The sequence below is a fragment of the Trachypithecus francoisi genome, unplaced genomic scaffold, assembly GCF_009764315.1.
Source record: "Trachypithecus francoisi isolate TF-2019V2 unplaced genomic scaffold, Tfra_2.0 Lachesis_group8, whole genome shotgun sequence".
Classification (NCBI taxonomy): Eukaryota; Metazoa; Chordata; class Mammalia; order Primates; family Cercopithecidae; genus Trachypithecus; species Trachypithecus francoisi.
Window position 1 is genome coordinate 98,411,964 of NW_022681473.1, and position 21,141 is coordinate 98,433,104.

The window sequence follows — 21,141 nt, forward strand, 5'->3', positions numbered from 1 at the left end:
CAGTATAGGCTAGGTGCAGTGGCTCATGCCTGTAATCCCAGCACTTTGGGAGGTTCAGGCGGGTGGATCACTTGAGGCCAGGAGTTTGAGACCAATCTGGCCAACATAGCAAAACCCCACCTCTACTAACAATACAAAAAAATTAGCCAGGCATGGTGGGACTCGCCTGTAATCTCAGCTACTTGGGAAGCTGAGGCATGGGAACCTCTTGAAGTGGGGAGGCGGAGGCTGCAGTGAGGCGAGATCATGCCACTGCATGCCAGCCTGGGTGACAGAGTGAGACTGTGTCTCAAAAATAAATACATACATAAATAAATAAAAATAAAAGAGTATAAGCATTTGTTGTATGTAAACTTTCTTCCCCATCTCTGCTTAAAAAGATAACTGTGTACAACAATATGGGCATACAATGTATGAAGGTGTAATTTCTATGACCTTAAAAACATGATCCAACTATATGCTGTTGTTATAGGATCCTTAGGGTGTCGCTTTTCCAGTTTGAAACTCCTGTGGCTGGTGGTACCTTTGCCTGAGTTTTGCTAGGGTCTGCTGGGCTTGTTCCGCTCACTTGGCCCAGCAGGCTGTGTTCGGCTCATGCTACTGGGCCTAATCCCATGCCTGCTAGGGGTGAGCCAGGCATGAAGCAGTGAGGGGGTGTATGAGTGAGCGCGGGGTCCAGCCACTGAGCATAGCCAGGCATGCTGGATACAGTGGGTGGGCACATCCAGGCAATAGCTCCCTGTGAGGTTGCATCTGGATCAGGCACACCACAGTGGCTTCCACTGTGGGCACTGGGGAACGCAGTGGCACCCTGAAGCTTGGAGACATCAAGAACCCCAGAGCCCCAAAGAGGGTGTCACAGCCCAGGTTTGGGGAGCTCTTAGGTCTGGGCTCCCCAAAGGGCCTCAGCTCTTCTTTCCTTCTCATTGTCTGCAACGTGGTGAGCGAGGGGGCATGTTTCACCCCTGTTTGTTTTACAGATCTTTCAGTCCCGCCTTTCAGTGGGTCCCACATTATTATCCTGCGTCCAGAAAGAATGAGGTTCATGGTCAACTGGAAGGTGAGCAAGGCGGAGAGGAGCTCCACTGAGTGACAGAACAGCCCTCAGGAGACCCACAGTGGTTAGCTCCTTTCCATAGGCAGGTCGTCCCCAAGAGTATCCAGCTTTCAGGGGAGAGGATACCCACAGTGGGAAGCTCCTTTCTGCAGTGCCTTTCTGTACAGGCAGGTCATCCTGACCAGTGTCCAGCTCTCAACAGAGAGGAGACCCGCAGTGGGAAGCTCCTTTCTGCGGGCAGGTCATCCTGACGAGTGTCTAACTCTCAGTGGAGAAGAAACCTGCAGTGGGTAGCTCCTTTCTGCAGGCAGGTTGTCCCAACAAGTGACCAGTTCTCAGTGTAGAGGAGACGCATAGTGAGTAGTTCCTTCTCACAACTGGTAGTCCCAACATCTCTGTGAGTCTGGCTGAGTCTGGGGTTTTTACAGGCCTCATATGGAAGGAAGTATGTGCTGATGGGTCCATGGGCAGCCACGGGTGGGCCCAGAAAAAGCACCATAAACTCTCACTCTGGGCATTGGATCTGCAGTCTGGCCCCCAGGCTTTAGATGTCTCTGGCTTGAAGGTGTGGCTTCACTGGGGACCCACCCCTTTCTGCCTAGGTGACCATCTGCCTCCTGCCACCATCAACCTGACATCTAAGGTGCTCACAGTGCTTAGGCTGTTCATGCCAAGGGGCAGGTCCATGCCAAGCTGCCTTCAGCCTTACTCTCGGCCTCCTTCATGTGCTCACCAGAGCTGAAAGTACGGAGGCGGACCAAGGCAGCATGAGGCTGGTGTTTTGGTGCTGTCCCTAGTGTGCACACACCCGGCCAGGTCCTGACAGCAGTAGGCTCAGCCTCAATTTTACTCTGAAATTGGAGTGGACACTGGGAGCGGGGAGAGGCCAGGCAGTGGGAGTAGGCACTTCCAAGCCTGTGGGGAAAGGGGGGCTTCCTGGGCCCCAGAGAGTGCAGGGATGCCTGCTCCACAGCTGCAGCTGCACCTGGGAGGGCAGGGCTCCTGCTCATCCAACCTGGAAGGGGACAGGGCACCCATCTGTTTCCAGCTCCTGCCGCCCTGTGGAGCACACAGCCCTGGCCACACCTCCAGCACTGCAGCTGGCGTCTTGGCACCAGCTGCTCCAGACTGATTCAAAGACACAAACAGGGTGAAAGTAAAAGGATAGTAAAGATTACTGGATTATACTATCCAGTAATCAAGTAAGACTTAAAGTTGTTATATTAATACAGGTTGAGTATCCCTTATCTGAAATGCTTGGGACCAGAAGTGTTTCAGATTTTGGAACATTTGCGTTATACTTAAGTTGAGCATTGATAATCTGAAAATCTGAAATGCTCCAATGAACATTTCCTTTGAGGTTCATGTTGGTATTCAAACAGTTTTGGTTTCGAAGCATTTTGAATTTTTGAATTAGGGATACTCAACCTGTATCAAAGTAGATATTAAGACAAATATTGTTACTAGAGACAAAGATAACGACAAAAAAGGTCAATCCACAAAAAGATAACAATGGCTGGGTGCAGTAGCTCACTTTGGGAGTCTGAGGCGGTAGAATCGCTTAAGCCTAGGAGTTCAAGACCATTCTGGGAAACCTAGTGAGAAACCACCTCTATGGTTTTTAGAAATTAGCTGGACTTGGTGGTGTGCACCTGTAGTTCCAGTTGCTCTAGAGGCGGAGGTAGGAGGACAGCTTAAGCCCAGGAGGTCAAGCCTGCAGTGAGCCATGACGGCACCACTGCACTCCAGCCTGGGCAACCGGGTGAGACCCTATCTTCAAAAAAAAAAAAAAAAAAAAAAAAAGAAATAACACTTAAAAACACAAATACACCTAACTGAGCCCAAAGTATTAAGCAAACTCATGGAAGGGAAGGGAGAAACAGATAATTCAACAATAAAAGTTGAAGGCTTCTATACCACACTTTCAGTAATACATAGAACAACTAGGCAGAAGATTAATAAACAGAAAATTTAAACTGCAAAGCAACTAGACCTACCAGATATCTATAGAACACTCCAGTCAAAAACAGCATAATACGTATTTTTCTCAACTGTAAATAGAACATTTTCCAGCGTCGACCATATATTAGGATATGAAATAAGTGTCAATAAATTTATGAGATGCAATTAAAGCAGTGCACACTGGAAAATTTACAGCTATACACACTTGTGTTTAAAAAAGAGATGCCAGGTACGGTGGCTCACGTCTGTAATCTCAGCACTTTGGGAGGCTGAGGCAGGAAGATCACCTGAGATCAGGAGTTCGAGACCAGCCTGGCCAACACGGCAAACTCCATCTCTACTAACAATACAAAAAATTAACTAGGTATGGTGGCAGGCACCTGTAATCTCAGATACTCAGGAGACTGAGGCAGGAGAATTGGGTGATCCTGAGGTGGAGGCTGCAGTGAGCCGAGACCGTGCCACTGCACTCCAGCCTGGGTGACAGGGCAAGACTCCATGTCAAAAATAAATAAAATAAATAAATAAAAGAGAAGCCAAGCATGGTGGCATACACCTATAATCCCAGCTATTTGGCAGGCTGGGGCAGGAGGGTACCATGAGGTGAGGAGTTCAAGAGCCTGTGTCTAAAAAAGTCTCTTTAGGTAGGTGTGCTGGCATGTGCCTATAGTCCCAGTAGTTCAGGAGTTCAAGGTTATAGTGAACTATGATCGTGCCACTGCATTATAGTGTGGGCAACAGACTGAGATCTTGTCTCAAAACAAACAAACAAAAACCTTAAAATTTAAAATCAATAACCACATTGGGCCAGGCGAGGTGGCTCATGCCTGTAATCCCAGCACTTTGGGAGACCAAGGCGGGTGGATCACGAAGTCAGGAGATCGAGACCATCCGGGCTAACACGGTGAAACCCTGCTCCTACTAAAAATACAAAAAATTAGCTGGGTGTGGTGGCAGGCACCTGTAGTGCCAGCTACTCGGGAGGCTGAGGCAGGAGAATGGCATGAACACGGGAGGCAGAGCTTGCAGTGAGCGGAGATCGCGCCACTGCACTCCAGCCTGGGTGACAGAGCGAGACTCCATCTCAAAAAAAAAAAAAAAAAAAAAAAAAAAAAATTCAATAATCGCATCATCTACCTTAAGAAACTAGAAAAAGAGCAAAGCAGAAGGAAATAAGCAGAGTATAAATAAACAAAACAAAAACAGAGAAAAATGAATAAAAACAAAAGCTAGTTCCCTGAAAAGGTCAACAATGTTGACAATTCTATAGCTAGACCAACCAAAAAAAAAGAGAGTACTCACATTATACTAGATCAGAAAAGTAAGAGAGGATATTACTATCAGTATTATAGAAATAAATGGGAATGTAAAGTAATAGTATAAACAGTTGTTATCTCAACAATTTAGAGAATCTAAATGAAATGGGTAATTCTTAGAAAGACCCTCACATAGTTTAGATGTTGCTCCTGCTAAATCTCACCTTGAATTGTAATCCCCAATGTTGGAGGTGGAGCCTGGTGGGAGGTGTTTTGGTCACAGGGGCAGATTCCTCATGCCTTGGTGCTATCCTTGAGATAGTGAGTTCTCACAAGACCTGGTCATTTAAAAGTGTGTGACACCTCTTTCTCTCTTGCTCTCACTCTTGCCATGTGAGAGGCCAGCTTTCCCCTTCACCTTCTGCCATGATTGTTAAGCTTCCCAAGGCCTCCAGAAGGCAAGCAGATGCCAGCACCATGCTTCCTGCAAAACCTAAAGAACTGTGAGCTAATTAAATCTCTTTTCTTTATAAGTTACCCACTCTCAGGTATTTCTTCATAGAAACACAAGAAGGGACTAACAGACCCAAACTACGAGAACTGACTCAAGAAGAAACAGAAAACCTGAATAGACCTATAACAAGTAAAGAAACGGAATTTGTAATAAAGAAACTTCTCATAAGGAAAAGCCCAGCTGGGATCAAATGCCCTCACTGGTGAATTCTACAAAACACAGAATGAAACACCAATCCTTTACAAACTCTTTTTGAAATAGTAGGAGAGGACTTCTCAACTCATTCTTTTAGACCAATATTACCCTGACAGCAAAACCAGAGAAAGACATCACAAAACTACACACCAATATTCCTTATGAAAGTGGACACAGGGGCCGGGGTCAGTGGCTCATACCTATAATCCTAGCACTTTGGGAGGCCGAGGCAGGCGGATCACGAGATCAGGAGATCGAGACTATTCTGGCCAACATGGTGAAAACCCGTTTCTACTAAAAATACAAAAATTAGCTGGGTCTGGTGGTGTGTGCCTGTAATTCCAACTACTTGGGAGGCTGGGACAGGAGAATCGCTTGAACCAGGGAGTCAGAGGTTGCAGTGAGCCGAGATCACACCACTGCATTCCAGCTTGGCAACAGAGCGAGACTCTGTCTAAAAAAAAAAAAAGAAACAAAGTGAACATAAATGTCCTCAACAGGGTGGGCACAGTGGCTCTCGCCTGTAGGGCGAGAGTAGCACTGTGGGAGGCCAAGGCAGGAGGACTGCTTGAGCTCAGGAGTTCCAGACCAGCCTGGGCATCATGGCAAAACATCATCTCTACAAAAAATACAAAAGTCAGCTGGGCATGGTGGTGTGCACCTGTGGTCCCAGCTACTCGGGAGGCTGAAATGGAAGGATCACTTAAGCCTGGGAAGTCAAGGCTGCAGTGAGCCATGATTGTGCCACTGCACTCCAGAATAGGTGACAGAGTGAGACCCTGTCTCCAGGAAAAACAAATCCTTAACAAAACACTAGCAATTAAAATCCAGCAACATATGAAAAACAGTGATGCACCATGACCAAGTGGGATTTAATGCAGTAATGCAAGGTTGGTTGAATAAAAATAAATCAGTGTAATATACTATATTCACAGCGTAAAACATAAAAGTCACATTATCATGGAAAAAGAGCAACTGAACAAAATCCAACCATTCTGGACAATACAGTGAGACCCCCCATCTCTACAAAAAATTAAAAATTTAGCTGGGCATGGTGGCACATGCCTATAGTTCCAGTTACTTGGGAGGGTGAGGTAGAAGGATAGTTTTAGCCTGGGAGGCTGAGGCTGCAGTGGACCATAATCATGCCACTGTAGTCCAGCCTGGATGACAGAGTAAGAACCTGTTTCAAAAGCAAAACAAAACAAAACAAAACAAAACACTACCAAAGAAACCAAAAAAGACAAATTCCAACACCCTTTCATGATAAAAACACTAGAAATAAAAGGAAATTTCCTCAACCTGATAGAGGTATCTACTAAAAAAAAAAAAAAAAAAGCCAAGTAACATCATCTTCAATGGTTTAAAATTCAAAGCTTTCCCCATAAGATCAGGGAAAAGGTAAGAATGTCTGTTCTTGTCATTTCTACTAAACATCGCATGTATCCTCTAGGCAGGGCAATTAGGAAAAAACTTGAAATAAAAAGCATCCAGGGTGGGTGTGGTGGCTCACACCTGTAATTCCAGCAATTTGGGAGGCCGAGGTGGACAGATCACCTGAGGTCAGGAGTTCCGGACCAGACTGCCCAACATGGTGAAACCCCGTCTCTACTAAAAATATAAAAATTAGTCAGTGTGGTGTTGCATGCCTGTAATGCCAACTACTCAGGAGGCAGAAGCAGAAGAATCGCTTGAATCCGGGAGGCAGAGGTTGCAGTGAGCTGAGACAGTGCCACTCCCCTCCAGCCTGGGCAACAGAGCAAGACTCCATCTCAAAAAAAAAAAAAAAAAAAAAAAAGAGCATCCAGATTGGAAAGGAAAAAGTCAGATTACCCCTATTTGCAGATGACATGTCTTATATAGAAAATCCTAGGGAAGCCATTAAAAAAACTATTAGAGGCTTGGCACCATGGCTTGTGCCTATAATCCCAGCACTTTGGGAGGCCAAGGCAGGCAGATTGCCTGAGGTCAGGAGTTCAAGACCACTTCTGGCCAACATGGTGAAACCCCGTCTCTACTAAAAATACAAAAAAATGAGTTGGGTATGGTGTCGTCCACCTTAATCCCAGCTACTAGGGAGGCTGAGGCAGGGGAATCACTTGAACCAGGGAGGTGGAGGTTGCAATGACCCGAGATGGTGCCACTGCACTCCAGCCTGGGCAAGAGCGAGACTCTGTCTCAAAAAAAAGAAGAAACCTCCCTAGGCCAGGCATGGTGGCTCATACCTGTAATCCAGAACTTTGGGAGGCCGAGGCCGGCAAATCACCTGAGGTCGGGAGTTCAAAACCAGCCTGACCAACACGGAGAAACCCTGGCTCTACTAAAAATACAAAATTAGCTAGGCAAGGTGACACATGCCTGTAATCCCAGCTATTCCAGAGGCCGAGGCAGGAGAATCACTTGAACCTGGGAGGCAGAGGTTGTGGTGAGTCGAGATTGAGCCATTGCACTCCAGCCTGGGCAACAAGAGCTAAACTCTGTCTCAAAAACAAAACAAAAACTATTAGAGCTAATAAATGACTTCAACAAGGTTGCAGAATACACAATGAATATATAAAAGTCAATCAATCGCAATGAACAACCAAAAATTAAGAGTGCAATGCTAGCTACAATAGCATCAAAAGAAATAAAATACTTAGGAATAAGTTTAACAAAAGTAAAGGACTTGCATACTAAAAACTGGAAAACATCAATGGAGGAATGTAAAGACCTAAATCCATGCAAAGACATACTGTGTTCATGGACCGAAAGGTTCAATACTGTTAAAAATTCAATACTCCCAAAATTCACCTATACATTCACCACAATTCCTATCATAATCTCAACTGCCTTTTGTGCACAAATTGACAAACTGATCCTAAAACTCTTAAGGTAATACAAGGGGGCTGGAATAGCCAAAATAATTCTTGAAAATGAAGAAAAAGTTGAAGCACTTACACTTAACCAATTTCAAAACTTACTATGAAGCTACAGTAATCAAGACGATATACTGGCATGAAGTTTGACACATAAATTAGTGAAACAAAATAAAAAATCCAGATCTTATTTATCTAGTCAATTCTGAAGCATAGAATCCAAACATTTATGGTCAGTTAATTTTTTTTCAGAGACAGAGTCTTACTCTGTCACCCAGGCTGGAGCAGAGTGGCACAATCATAGCTCACTATAACCTTGAACTCCTGGGCTGATCCTCCCACTTCAGCCGCCCCAGTAGCTAGGACTAGAGGCATGTACCACCAAACAAATGCCCAGCTAATTACTTATTTATTGGTAGAGATGGGGTGTCTCAGTATGCTGCCCAGGCTGGTCTCGCTCTCCTGGCTTCCAGCAATCCTCCTGCCTTGGCCTCCCAAGTGTTGGGATTATAGGGTGAGCCATTACACCTGGCCTGCGTTCTTCATAACAGTGTCCATTAATGAATGGACAAACAAAATATGGCATATTCATATAATGAAATATTCAGCTATAAAAAGGAATGAAGTACTAATATCTGCTACAACATGGAATAATGCTGAAAACATTCTGCTATGTGAAAGTCAGACACAAAAAGCCAAAATTCTTTTTTTTTTTTTTTTTTTTTGAGACGGAGTCTCGCTCTGTAGCCCAGGCTGGAGTGCAGTGGCCGGATCTCAGCTCACTGCAAGCTCCGCCTCCCGGGTTTACGCCATTCTCCTGCCTCAGCCTCCCCAGTAGCTGGGACTACAGGCGCCCGCCACCTCGCCCGGCTAGTTTTTTGTATTTTTTTTTTTTTAGTAGAGACGGGGTTTCACCGTGTTAGCCAGGATGGTCTCGATCTCCTGACCTCGTGATCTGCCGGTCTCGGCCTCCCAAAGTGCTGGGATTACAGGCTTGAGCCACTGCGCCCGGCAAAAAGCCAAAATTCTATTTCATTAATGTGCAATGTCCAGGCAAGGCAAATGTATAGATACAGAAAGTAGATTTGTGGTTGGCAGAGGACAGGGGAAGGGGGAATTGGAAGTGACTTAACAGTATAAGGATTCTCTTTGGAGTGATGGAAATATTGAAATAAGTGGTGATATCTTCACATTATGAATCCACAAATATCCTGGATTTTTATACCCTGAAAACCAACCAATTTCATATCTTGTAGTGTGTGCATCATATCTCGATGAAAAAAAATATGATTCCAATTCTTTTTAGTTGGAGTCCTGCTCTTGTCACCCACGCTGGAGCGCAATGGTGCGATCCTGGCTCACTGCAACCTCTGCCTCCTAGGTTCAAGCAATTTTCCTGCCTCAGCCTCCCAAGTAGCTGGAATTACAGATGCGTGCCACCATGCCTGGCTAATTTTTATATTTTTAGTAGAGACAGGGTTTTGCCATGTTGGCCAGGCTGGTCTGGAACTCCTGACCTTAGGTGATTTGCCTGCCTAGGCCTCCCAAAGTGCTGGGATTACACGTGTGAACCACTGCACCCGGCCTATGATTCCAAATTTTTAACGTGTCGTATGAGGTTCTACTTGCTTCGTACCCTAATTTCCTCTTCAGCCTATGTTTTGCCATTTTATTGCTTCCAGCCAGACTGGTCTTTCAGTCCCACAGATATACCATTGATTGTATTTCAAGGCCACTGTATATTCTATTTCCTTTGCTTGGGCAGCTAATCTTTTCTCAGCCTAGCTATCTTCAACTCATTCTTCACAGTTTAGTAAAAATACTCCCTATTCCCCACTACTAAATATTCCCTTACAGGTATTACTTAATATTTATAAGTATTCCCTTATACTTTCCTTTGAAGTACACTTATCTCAGTGCTGACATAATTGTGAACAAGTATTCATTAGCTACTAAAACTGGAAGTGGGAACTAAATGATAGGAACGCATGGGCACATAGAGGGAAGAACACACACTGGGGCCTACTGGATGGTAAAGGGTGGGAGGCAGAGGATCAGCAAAAATAACTAATGGGCTCTAGGCTTAACACCTGGGTGATGAAATAATATGTACAACAAACCGCTATGACACAAGTTTACCTATATAACAAACTGCACATGTACCCCAGAACTTAAAAGATAAAAAAAGAAATTATTTCTAAGATCTCTTCCAACTTTATAAGGGTCTACTCTCTTCACCTGGAACTGTATCGTTAACCAGGTCCAACAGGTGAAAAAACTAATAAGATGGCCTACGAAGTCATTCTACACCAAGGTTTTAAAAAACAAAGGGCAAGAATATGGTCATCTCATTACAGGCAACACCCTAGCTGTGATTTGGGAATCAACTCACCACTCTCTACTTAGAGTGGATGAATCTGTTTTCCAATCTCTTGCTAATAAGAAGAAACAAACAAACATACACATCAAAACCCAATGGCATTGTGTTTTGGAGAAAACATTTGGATATCTGAAGAAAGCTTTATCTCAGATAACATGACTTCAATCTTTCTATCATTGAACATCAAATCACAGATGTGAAATTAATTAGATCAAAGATACAATGCAAAGTTTTCTTCCCTTTTTGTGAAAACTACAGCTGGCTGAAAAGTAATTTTTATGATGGCTGGCTTTCTGACAATTATAATATTTGGAATAGGTGAGTTAGCTGTTAGTAGCTTTTTGTAAACACAAAAATTTAAAACATCTATAAACTATTAGAATCACCTTGAAATTAGGACAGTTGGAGCTTTTCCCTCGTATGCTTCAAGATTTAAATTGAAGACCTCAAATATACTTCCTTTTCCTGGTGGAGTTTCAAGTACTTATCACCCTAGATGCATTCAGTCACTTGGGGACATCTGATAGATGGTGGTATTAAAATATACTATAGATCTGCAGTAGATTTATATCTACCTTGAAGTAGATTTGCTTTTCCCTAGACCATGCATTCTCAAAAGGAGTGATACTGTCCTAAGAGGGTGAAAATTGGTTCTGGGACAGGGAGCAATGAAGAAAATCTCCCTCCCTCTTTTTATGCATAAATCACAGATATACATGATATATAAACATATACAATATACTTATGACACTAAAACATTACAATTTCATGTGGGGAGGAGGGTCAGGGAAAAAAAAAAAAGCCTAAGAAGTTTCCTTAAAGCTGTGTAATGAAATAAAGGTTGAGAAACAATGCCCTAGACAGAATACAGTGATACAGTTAACCTTTTTCAGAAAAATACTGTCATTTGTGCTAGCGTAACCAGGAAAGGAATCATCACAGATAATTCGTGGCATTTCATAAAACATTATACCTCTGCATAGCACACACGAGATGAGACTGTTAAAGGATAGATTACTTCTATAATAAGTGTTTAAGTTATAATGCATCTCAAAATAGTAACATCTAGGATACATTACCTTCTGCTCTTAGAAATATACTCAACTTTGGCAATCTTGAGTTCTCATTTTAGATTAGACTTGATGTATTCTGGTTTAGTTGCGTCCCAAAAGTTCCAAAACAATGTAGTACATAGTTGACTACTCTCATATTCATTGATCATCATATACCAAGTCCTCAAATACCATCATTTTGTTCAATGTTTTTCTTATATTGCTGATGAGGAAAAAAAATCAATTTCTGGCCGAGGACACTGTTATGTATGGAGTTTACACATTTTCCCCATGCCTGCATGGGTTTTCTCCAAGTACACTAGTTTCTTCCCACACTCCAAAGATGTGCATGTTGTTAAAAGGTGTGTCTAAATTATTATAATGTGAGCGTCAGTGAATGTATGTGAGTGTGGGAGTGCTCCCTTCAACAGAATGACATCCTGCCCCGGGTTAGTTCCTGTCTTGTACCCTAAGCTGCTGGGATAGGCTCTAGCTACCTGCAACCTTGAACTGGACTAATTGGGTAAGTAATTATCTTGTTTTTATTAATCCTTCTTAAATGTATGTATAGCTTACATTTATTTCAATGTTTAATATTAGAAGCGTTTTGGACTTTACAAGTGTGGTGATATTTTTGTGACCAAAAATATGCTGAAGAAATTCTTTTATCAGTTAGCCTATGGTAAAATTAGTTTGATTATATATCATTTTGCTTAAAGTTGCAGTTTTCAAGATCCTATTGAACCTATTAATGCTATTAAATTAGTCCTTACTATATATATATGATTAGTATCTGCCTACAAAATGTTTATTTATCATCATTAAGTATCTGACTATAACCAATTCTCAGTCAGGTAATGGGAAATTTTAGGCACAAATTAATTCTAAATCTCAGATGTTAGATGAATGAAAATCCAAACATGATGAAAATACAGGCCTGGTACGGTGGCTCATGGCTGTAATCTCAGCATTTGGGAGGCCAAGGCGAGTGGATCACCTGAGGTCAGGAGTTCCAGACCAGCCTGGCCAACGTGGTGAAACCTCGTCTCTACTAAAAATACAAAAATTAGCCGGGCGTGGTGGCAAGCGCCTGTAATCCCAGCTACTTGGGAGACTGAGGCAGGAGAATTACTTGAACCCGGGAGGTGGAGGTTGCAGTGAGCCGAGATCTCGCTGCTGCTCTCCAGCCTGGATGACAAGAGTGAAACGCCACCTCAATAAATAAATTAATAAAACAGAAAATACAAACTAGGCACTAATCATCTCTTATCAGTATAATACAAATGGTTATCATATAACTAATATTAGTTATTACCGTTTTTTCCTCTTATTCCTAAAAACAACTTAAGAATAAAAGAAATGTATTTTTTTTGTGTAAACTTACTAAGTTGCCCGAATAGGTAAGAAAGTATGCTTGAGTTTCTTTCTTAACATAATACTATCTTCAGCCTACTTTTATTATAAGTGGAGGTAGTAATGAGTAACTAAATAAACTGAAGAGTAAACACAACTGAAAAAGAGAAGAAAGGATAAAATCCTAACTATATGAAGAGTATTTGGCCGGGCGCGGTGGCTCAAGCTTGTAATCCCAGCACTTTGGGAGGCCGAGACGGGCGGATCACGAGGTCAGGAGATCGAGACCATCCTGGCTAACATGGTGAAACCCCGTCTCTACTAAAAAATACAAAAAACTAGCCGGGCGAGGTGGCAGGCGCCTGTAGTCCCAGCTACTCGGGAGGCTGAGGCAGGAGAATGGCGTAAACCCGGGAGGCGGAGCTTGCAGTGAGCTGAGATCCGGCCACTGCACTCCAGCCTGGGCGACAGAGCGAGACTCCGTCTCAAAAAAAAAAAAAAAAAAAAAAAAGGAGTATTTTTTCTTCCTACTTGTAGAGAGGGAAAGATAAAAAGAGAGGTTTAAAGCAAGCAAGAGATAGTAAAGCACGCTATGTGAAAACATTTCCTTCACATATTCTACTATTTCCCTAGAAAGATTAGTAATTTAATGTCCTTTAAGCATGCAAATAATTCTTAGGAAGCCTTACCTTATGGTGCCTTATATTACTAGATCCATAAATAACAGAGACAAGGTTTCTGTCTATAAAGTTACAACTTACTTGGAGATAGAAGATATATACACAAATAACTGTGATGCAAAGCAAAAATGGTAAGAAAATAGAGCTGATTTACTTCACGAGAAGGGAGGGGCTGGAGGAACCACTACTAAGCTTGGAAATTATGTGACGTTTGAAGGTGCAGATGAGTTCTGAAGGATGGCTGGGAATCCCAAAGAAGCTGACAGAAAGCATATATGCAAGCATATTTGGGGAACATGTCCAGTTTGGATGCAGTACAGTTTATGAAGGGGAAGAGTTGGAGATACAACAGAAAAGACAAAGCGGGTAAGGATCATGAAAAGTTTTAGACAGCAAGGAGTACATATATTATTCAATAAACAAAGGGGAGTGTCATAATCACAGCCATACTTTTGCAAATGTTTTATTAAATATCTATGTTTTGGTGATATAAAGGTGAATAGAACCAGCAGCTCTTGACCTGTTAGGGGTGTGTCAGTTCTGGTCCTGTTTGACTTCAAATACGTTCTTGACTCTTCTGTTGCTCTCTACTCTATGACATAAAGCTTGACTCTATATAGGCAATGTTCCCCAAGCTCTTGTCAGCCTGCTACTGACTGGGCTCAGTAAATAGGAAGCACTGGTGGGAGGCTGGAGGGCAGGAGGAGCAGCCACATTTTCTCCCCATTCCCTTTCTGCCTCAGTAGTCTCCTCTATGACTACCGCTCCCTCATAAGGCAAGTCTTCCATGTTCCACACAGTCAACTCAGCCTCTTGGTTGCTTCCTCTCTCCTTATCATTAGCATAGTGGCTTCCTACTGTCACTAACCATTGAGATGCCTTAGTTGTAAGCTGCTGGGTGTCTTAAGTTTTTCTCTCACCAGTGTAACCAATTCTCTCATTAAATCTTTCCATGTTAAATACTCAGAGTGGTTTCTATTTTTTTTAATGCATACTGTCTCATACAGAAGGTAACAAATCTATTTAAGAAAACCTTTACAGATGATAGTTTTGGGGACTCCCAGAACTCTTGAAGCTTGTCCATTCATCCATGACTAAGACTACTAATAAAACAAAAAAGCAAGTTTCAAATTGGGAAGATGAAAAAGTTCCAGAAACTGATGGTAGTGATGGTTGTAGAACAATGTCAACACAGTTAACACTACTGATCTATACAATAAAAACAAAAACAACAACAAACTCATTATTTTGGACTTTAAGAACTATACATTTTAAAATGGTGAATTTTGTTATGTATATTTTATCAAAAAAAGTAAACACACAGCTACAATAAGACATGATAAAGTTGTAACAGAAGTACAACGCTGTGGCAACATTTAAGAAAGTACTAACTGTATTTGCTGAATGAAGTTTCAGAGATCAGGTGTGACCCGAACCTTGAATACAAGTGTACTGGGAAGACAAAGAGAAGTAGAATATATATAAGAATATCCAAAGAAACTTCAATTCGTTTGGCATGTCTGTGGCATAAAGCAGATGTTAAGAAGTTGAGATCAAGCTGGAGAGGTAAGTAGGATCAGTTCCACAGATCACCTTGAATAAATGGATAAAAACTGAACTGATAGCCCAGAGGCAATAAACAACACTTTGATGTATTCTGGCCCATACATTTTGTGAAATCCCAACAAGGCAACAAGGGCTACTTAAGTGGAGTGGTGAGATGCAAAAGTCAGAGGGCAGTATCCTGAAGGATAAAAGTAGGTGAAGAACAGCAACTAATGGAATTCTTTGTTCTTTGAATACATTTGACTTGTGAAAGGGTGACACAGAACATCAGCCAGAACGTCCTGTTTAAGTTGTGTCTAATGTCTACTGGGGTCCAGAAAAGTGTTTTTGTGTGTGTGTATGTTTAAGAGTAAAAAAAACCCTAATTATCTGAACACTAAGGGGAGAAAACTTACTTCTCTATGTTCAGCAATTGGCATAGTGTTTGGAACACATTAAGCACCCAAAAGATTTGCTGGAAAAAACATTATGAAGGGGCCAATAACAAGAAGAGCTGAAGATGGGGAGGGGGTACTGATAGAAGAATCATGAGTAAATAATAAACCTGATATGAGAAAGATACACACGATATGTATATATTTAAGATGTATAATGACAAATAACAAAAGTAAGAGCATTAGGCATGGGGAGGCTTTTTTTTTGTATTGTATACTCCTGCACATTTGAAATTTTTAGTAAGAAGAGACTTATCTCAACTTTGAGAATAAAAGGTATAGTGTGAACGCTTCAGGGAGATTTGTGACAGCAGTAAATAAAATGAATTGCAAGGACAACTATCGGGGAAGCCATGACAGAAGTCCAAAAGAGAAGTAATGGCAGGCACATCGCGGGACTGGTAGCAGTGAAAATGGAATGTGAATGACAAAGATTTTTAAAGTAAGAAAACCATGGCTGGCGTTTTTTGTCCATTAAATGAAAAGCAGGAAGTCAGCAGAGTAGCTGGTTTGTGGAGAAAGAATACTCACAAACTGATGCGAATTATTTCAATTAGAAAATGATACTGCTTTCTTAGGACTTTCTTAACTAGGGATGATTCTGCCCTCCAGGGGACATACTAGCAACACCTACAGACATTTTCCCTAATCACAACTGGGTAAGGGCAGGGCGGGGAATCGGTGTCCTACTGTAATCTAGTGAATAGAAGCCAGGAATGCTGCTAAACATCCTACAATGTTTGAGCACAGGATAGCTCCCCACAATAAAGAATTATGAGGCCCAAAATGTTAACAGTACTGAGGCTGAGAAATCATGTTTAAGACTACAGTTACCGAAACTCAACTAGATTACCAAACTGCCAAAACTCAGAATTCTTAAGCAAAAGATTAACCAGACACTAACAAAACATTAAACTTGTCATTAGTTTCTTCAAAAATGGATGGTGGAACCAGTTCCGTTTAACGTTTCCTGCAAAATGTGCTTATCAAGAGCCCTACGCAAATAAAATTTTTGTGGACAGCGCTGGGCATTTAAAGGAGGCCCAAGACAAATGGGTTTTCCGAACAATAAAATAATGGTAGTAATGGCTGCGAATACTACGGGAGATTTCATCACAGATGCTTGCCATTTACTTTTAAGGACGTCGCATACGACGTCTGTAAATCACTGGCTCGGATTTTGAGCTTTACGTGACTCTCGTCCCCTGTAGTACAATCCTCTTTATTCTTTCAGGGGACAAACAACAAAACCCGTTTCTCACACAGACAATACACCCTGACGGACAAGTGACCCACAAACCACCCCTCCTCAAATGAAGGTAAAATTAGGGCTAGAAAACGTTCAACTAATTTAAGGCAATTAACCCTCTGAAATTTTTTGCTGATCAAAGGTATAGGAATTGCTGTTTTAAAATATGCAAGTAGCATTTCCCATCTCTACACTGGACGACGTATTGCGTGGAGGATGGAGAAGGAAGATCACCCTTACTCCCAAATTCGTACTTATAAGGGCGGGTAATTAAAAGGGCGGCAGGAAGGTCTCCCTACAAAGATGGGGGGCCGGGGAAGTCCCTCTTTGCCCTATTTTGGTCCCAGCAATGAACCACCGAAAGCGCGCCCAAGGTTGAAGCACACGCAACTCGTCCGTCATGCGGACAAACGCTCTTTCAGGGGTCCTAATTAGCTGTGGAGGCCTGACTTTCCCTCCGAATCCTGCCCCAGGTGTTCCACCTCGAGCTTCCCCTCGGCCTTCCCCTCGTCACGCAGCCTCTGAAGAGAAGCATCTACATACAAAGAGGCTTAGGCTGCCTAGAACCTCCGAGTGACGAAGAATCACCGCCAGTATCAACTCGTAAGCTGGGAGGCAAAACCCCAAAGCTTCCCCACCCAGGGAAAACCTTTGGCCTCAAAGGTCCTTGTGTCCGGCACAGCGGGGGCCAATAACCCTCCTTTCCGCGCCCGCGCTTACCCAATACAAGCCGGGCTACGTCCGAAGGTAACAACATCATCAAAACCGTAGCAGGAACCACAATAAGGAACAAGACTCAGGTTAAAGCAAACACAGCGACAGCTCCTGCGCCGCATCTCCCGGTTCCAGTGGCGGTACTGAACCCGCGGCAATTTGTCCCGCCTCTTTCGCTTTACGCCAGCCAATCGCTTCTGCCAGAGAAAGAAAGGCGCCGAAATGAAACCCGCCTCCGTTCGCCTTTGGAACTGTCGTCACTTCCGTCCTCAGACTTGGAGGGGCGGGGATGAAGAGGGTGAGGAGGGTGGGTGAGAACCCCAGAGCCTGAGCCGAAGGGCAAGCCGCAAATGCTAGGTCTCTGGCCATTGGTGGACAGGGCGCAGGCGCATTTGCTCCGACGGGCCGGATGTTTTGGGGGAGTGTTTTGAGCGCGGAGACCGCGTGATGCTTGGCGCGCATGGGCACATCGTGCTCTACCGCCGCTCGGCCCTGCTTCTTCCAGAAGTGGGCGCTGTACAGTTTCGCAGGGTTTGAACCGGAAGCGGGAGTAGGTACCTGCGTGGCTAACGGGAAAAAGAAGCCGTCGCCGCGGGAGGAGGTGAAAAGAGCCGGGATCTGCGCTGCAGCCATCGCCGTGGTTGATACCACTTTGACCTTCCGAGTACAACGGTAAGGGCGCAGAGGCAACGCAGAGGCTCCTGCGTTGGAAAATTCAGTCGCGTGCGATCCAGTTTGTCCTCTCCCCAGACCCCCAATCTCATGCACCCCTCCAGAGCGGCCCTTGACTCCTCACTCCATCTTTCCCTTGATTCCTCTCCTCACTCCATCTTTCCCGGCCTCTCTTCGGGTTCCTAGCGGACTTGGCCAATAACCTCATCCTTTTAAACGCCCTGAATTGAACCCTCCCTCCTGCTCATCCTCTTTTCGTGTCACCTTAGGGTTCAGATTTAACTACGCGACTTGACTAGTCATCTTTTGATCTCTCTCTCGTATTTAGTACTTTTAGTCAGCGAGCATTGATTGATATTTCAACTTCAGCCTCGCAGTTAAGAGCTTGGGCTCTGGAAGCACACGGCTGGAGTTGGAATTCTGACTGTCACTCGTGTGGCCTCTCTCTACTGTCTTGTGAAGATAAGTGAGATAATCTTGACCTGCGGTGAGCACTCGTGAGCGTTAGCTACTATTGTTACCAGGTACAGATAAGTAGAAAGACAACTACAATAGATGATAATGTGTGTGATAGGGGAGTACTCTGATGGTAGAGGAGTGACTTTGGTTCTCTGCCAACTCAGCCTGAGACTATCAATTCAGTTTGTGGTGAGACCTCGCAGTGTTACCTTGGCAGATGGTAGAAGCCTTCCAGATGGAAGGAAAAATGCGTGTAAAGGCACAAAGTGTAGAAGGACCCTGAAGCTCCGGAGTGAGGTCTGGCATTGAATGAAATATTATTTTGTGGGTTTTCAACTGCTGAAGTCGTAGGAATGGATGAGACTAAGAAAACAAAGCTGTTCTTTGAGGTATGAGCGGAAGAAGAGCTATCAGGAGACGTTCGAAACAGTCATAAAGGAAGAGAATATGATCATTGCTAACATTTGCTGTGTTTCAGGGCACTGTAAGCAGGTATATGGGTCCTTACAGGAACTCATAGAGGTAGGTACTAGTATTGTTTTTCCTTTTCTCATTGAGAAACTGAGGTTTGAAGAGATTAGTGAACTTGCTCTAGATTATACGGTTTGTAAGTGGCTGAACCAGGATTTGAACTAACACAATCTGACTACAGAGGCCACACTCCTTAGCACTAGAAAAGAATGACATGCCAAGGGCAGAGTTATTTCTAGGAAGATGGGATATAAGCGTCATTGACAAGTTCTGCAAAGGGGTCAACTTGGTTGAGATCTAAAAAGGAACATTGAATTCGTCAATTCAGAGGCTCGTAGAAAGTAGGAAATCTGTATCTTTTCATTTGAACCTTGAGTGGAACCTAGATATTCTGGATTAATGTATAAATGAAGTTCATCTTTATGTGGTGACACTCATACTCTAGTTGATTACCTAATAGTTCCTCTGCCTTCTTTCAGTTCCGCCAACATACTATGTGCTTTTACATTGTAGAACCCTTTGGCTGGGCTGGTTTCCTTCCCTGAAGTGTTGGTCCTCTAGCCCTTTTTTGGTTTGGCACCAGTTAGTTCAGATTTTGGCTTTATTATAAACTCCTCTGAGATATGTTCCCTGACAATTTATCTAAAATGATCCTCTCTACAGTTATTTTCTATCACTGTATTTTTGTTTCCTCAGAGGCATACATCACAATTTGGAATTATGCATTGATTTATCAGTTTACTTGTTTACTGTCACTCTGCTGCCTAGATATGATTCCATGAGGGTAGGATTTGTATCTGTTTAGTTCATTATTTGTCTACCTATACGTCGTAAATATTGTTTGCATCTATCAGTGAACGAACATCTTCTGTTTATGTAGATAATACTGAACTGTTTTGTTTTCTTCAAAGTAATCATTAAGAAACTGAAGGTAAGAAAAACAAGTTCAAAGAAGTCACACCATGGGGGAAAAAAAGTCAAGTTTAGGGCTGCCTCTTCTGGGAAGTGGCAAATCTTTAGTATATTTAGGAATAAAGGTGCCAACCCTTATGGTTCTTTGGATATTGCTAAGGTATTTTCGTTGGTTACATTACCAGCTTCATTTTCCTTATTGACTCAAGAGGGCTTTAAACTGAAATTGAAGAAGTAAGAAGATTCCTAGATAAAACCATAAGGAATAGAAAAACAAAAATGATAATACTTGTTCACAGGAAGTATATAATTAAATGAAAAGGACTCAAATAACAATCTGTAATCTATAGCAGAGTAAAGTGGAGGTTGTCATAGTGTTGGGGGATGGGGGAGGTCAGAAGAACCACCAGTGAATACAAAAGGAGAAGAGAATCAGAGCTGTCTGCTAATAAAATGGGTAGTCAGCCCTTTTTTTTTTTTTTTTTTGAGACAGATTTTTGCTCTGTCGCCCAGGCTGAGTGCAATTGCGTGATCTCAGCTAACTGCAACTTCCGCCTCCTGGGTTCAAGTGAGTCTCCTGCCTCAGTCTCCCCAATGGCTAGGATTACAGGCACGTGCTTCCACACCTGGCTAATTTTTGAGTTTTTTGTAGAGACGGAGTTTCACCATGTTGGCCAGGCTGGCTGGTCTTGAACTCCTGACCTCGTGCAATGCTCACCTCGGCCTCCCAGAATGCTGGGATTACAGGCATGAGCCACTGCGCCAGGCCCGGGTAGTCAGCTCTTACTGAGAATATTCAAAGACAGGGCATTCATTTTGTAGGAGACATTCCTTCCTTTATAGGATGATTGGACCTGGTCTCTTAGTTCCTCCCAATTTTGAGATTCTGTGAGATTGAATCGGGGCAGAGAAACATACTTGATCTTGAAAGATTAAGTAGAATTTAGATGGATGGATAGGAGAAGGAGTTTCCCTACCATTTTACATCTTGAGATGTAGGTATGTGTAGGTATAATATACATAAATATATGTGTTTTTTCTCTGTTTATAGACATTCATAGTCTAATAAAAAAACTTCTTTGTATCATATAAACGTTTAGATCAGAACTAGTAAAACAGAATGCTGTTTCTTTTTTCTTTTCTATTTTATTTTAGGTTCTGGGGGTAGATGTGTGGGTTTGTTACATGGGTAAATTGCATGTTGCTGAGGCTTGGTGTACGAATGATCCTGTCACTCAGGTAGTGAGCATAGTACCTGATAAGTAGCGCTTCAAGCCATACCTCCCTCTTTCTCCGTCCCTCAAACAGTCCCCAGTGTCTGTTTTTCCCATCTTTGTGTCCATGTTGAAATGCTGTTCTT

The 21,141-nt window shown here is 42.9% G+C and overlaps 2 protein-coding genes across 9 annotated transcripts in view; one reads left to right on the forward strand and one right to left on the reverse strand.

Annotated features, from left to right (window-relative positions):
- The window catches only part of LOC117080005 (protein NPAT), a 65,284-nt gene extending 47,840 nt beyond the window's left edge, over positions 1–17,444 (reverse strand). For 2 of the 3 annotated variants that reach the window (XM_033204464.1, XM_033204462.1), the window contains exon 1: positions 17,274–17,444. In XM_033204464.1, coding sequence (XP_033060355.1) covers positions 17,274–17,313 — 40 coding nt within the window. In that variant the 5' untranslated portion in view covers positions 17,314–17,444. The remainder of the gene's footprint in view (positions 1–17,273) is intronic. The other variant, XM_033204463.1, reaches the window with a different exon arrangement.
- A 143-nt stretch (positions 17,445–17,587) lies between these two features.
- The window catches only part of ATM (ATM serine/threonine kinase), a 135,494-nt gene continuing 131,940 nt past the window's right edge, over positions 17,588–21,141 (forward strand). For 5 of the 6 annotated variants that reach the window (XM_033206747.1, XM_033206750.1, XM_033206751.1 and 2 more), the window contains exon 1: positions 17,588–17,939. The gene's annotated coding sequence lies outside the window, so the exon portion shown is untranslated. Of the gene's footprint in view, positions 17,940–20,345; positions 20,392–21,141 lie in introns of those variants that run through there. The other variant, XM_033206748.1, reaches the window with a different exon arrangement.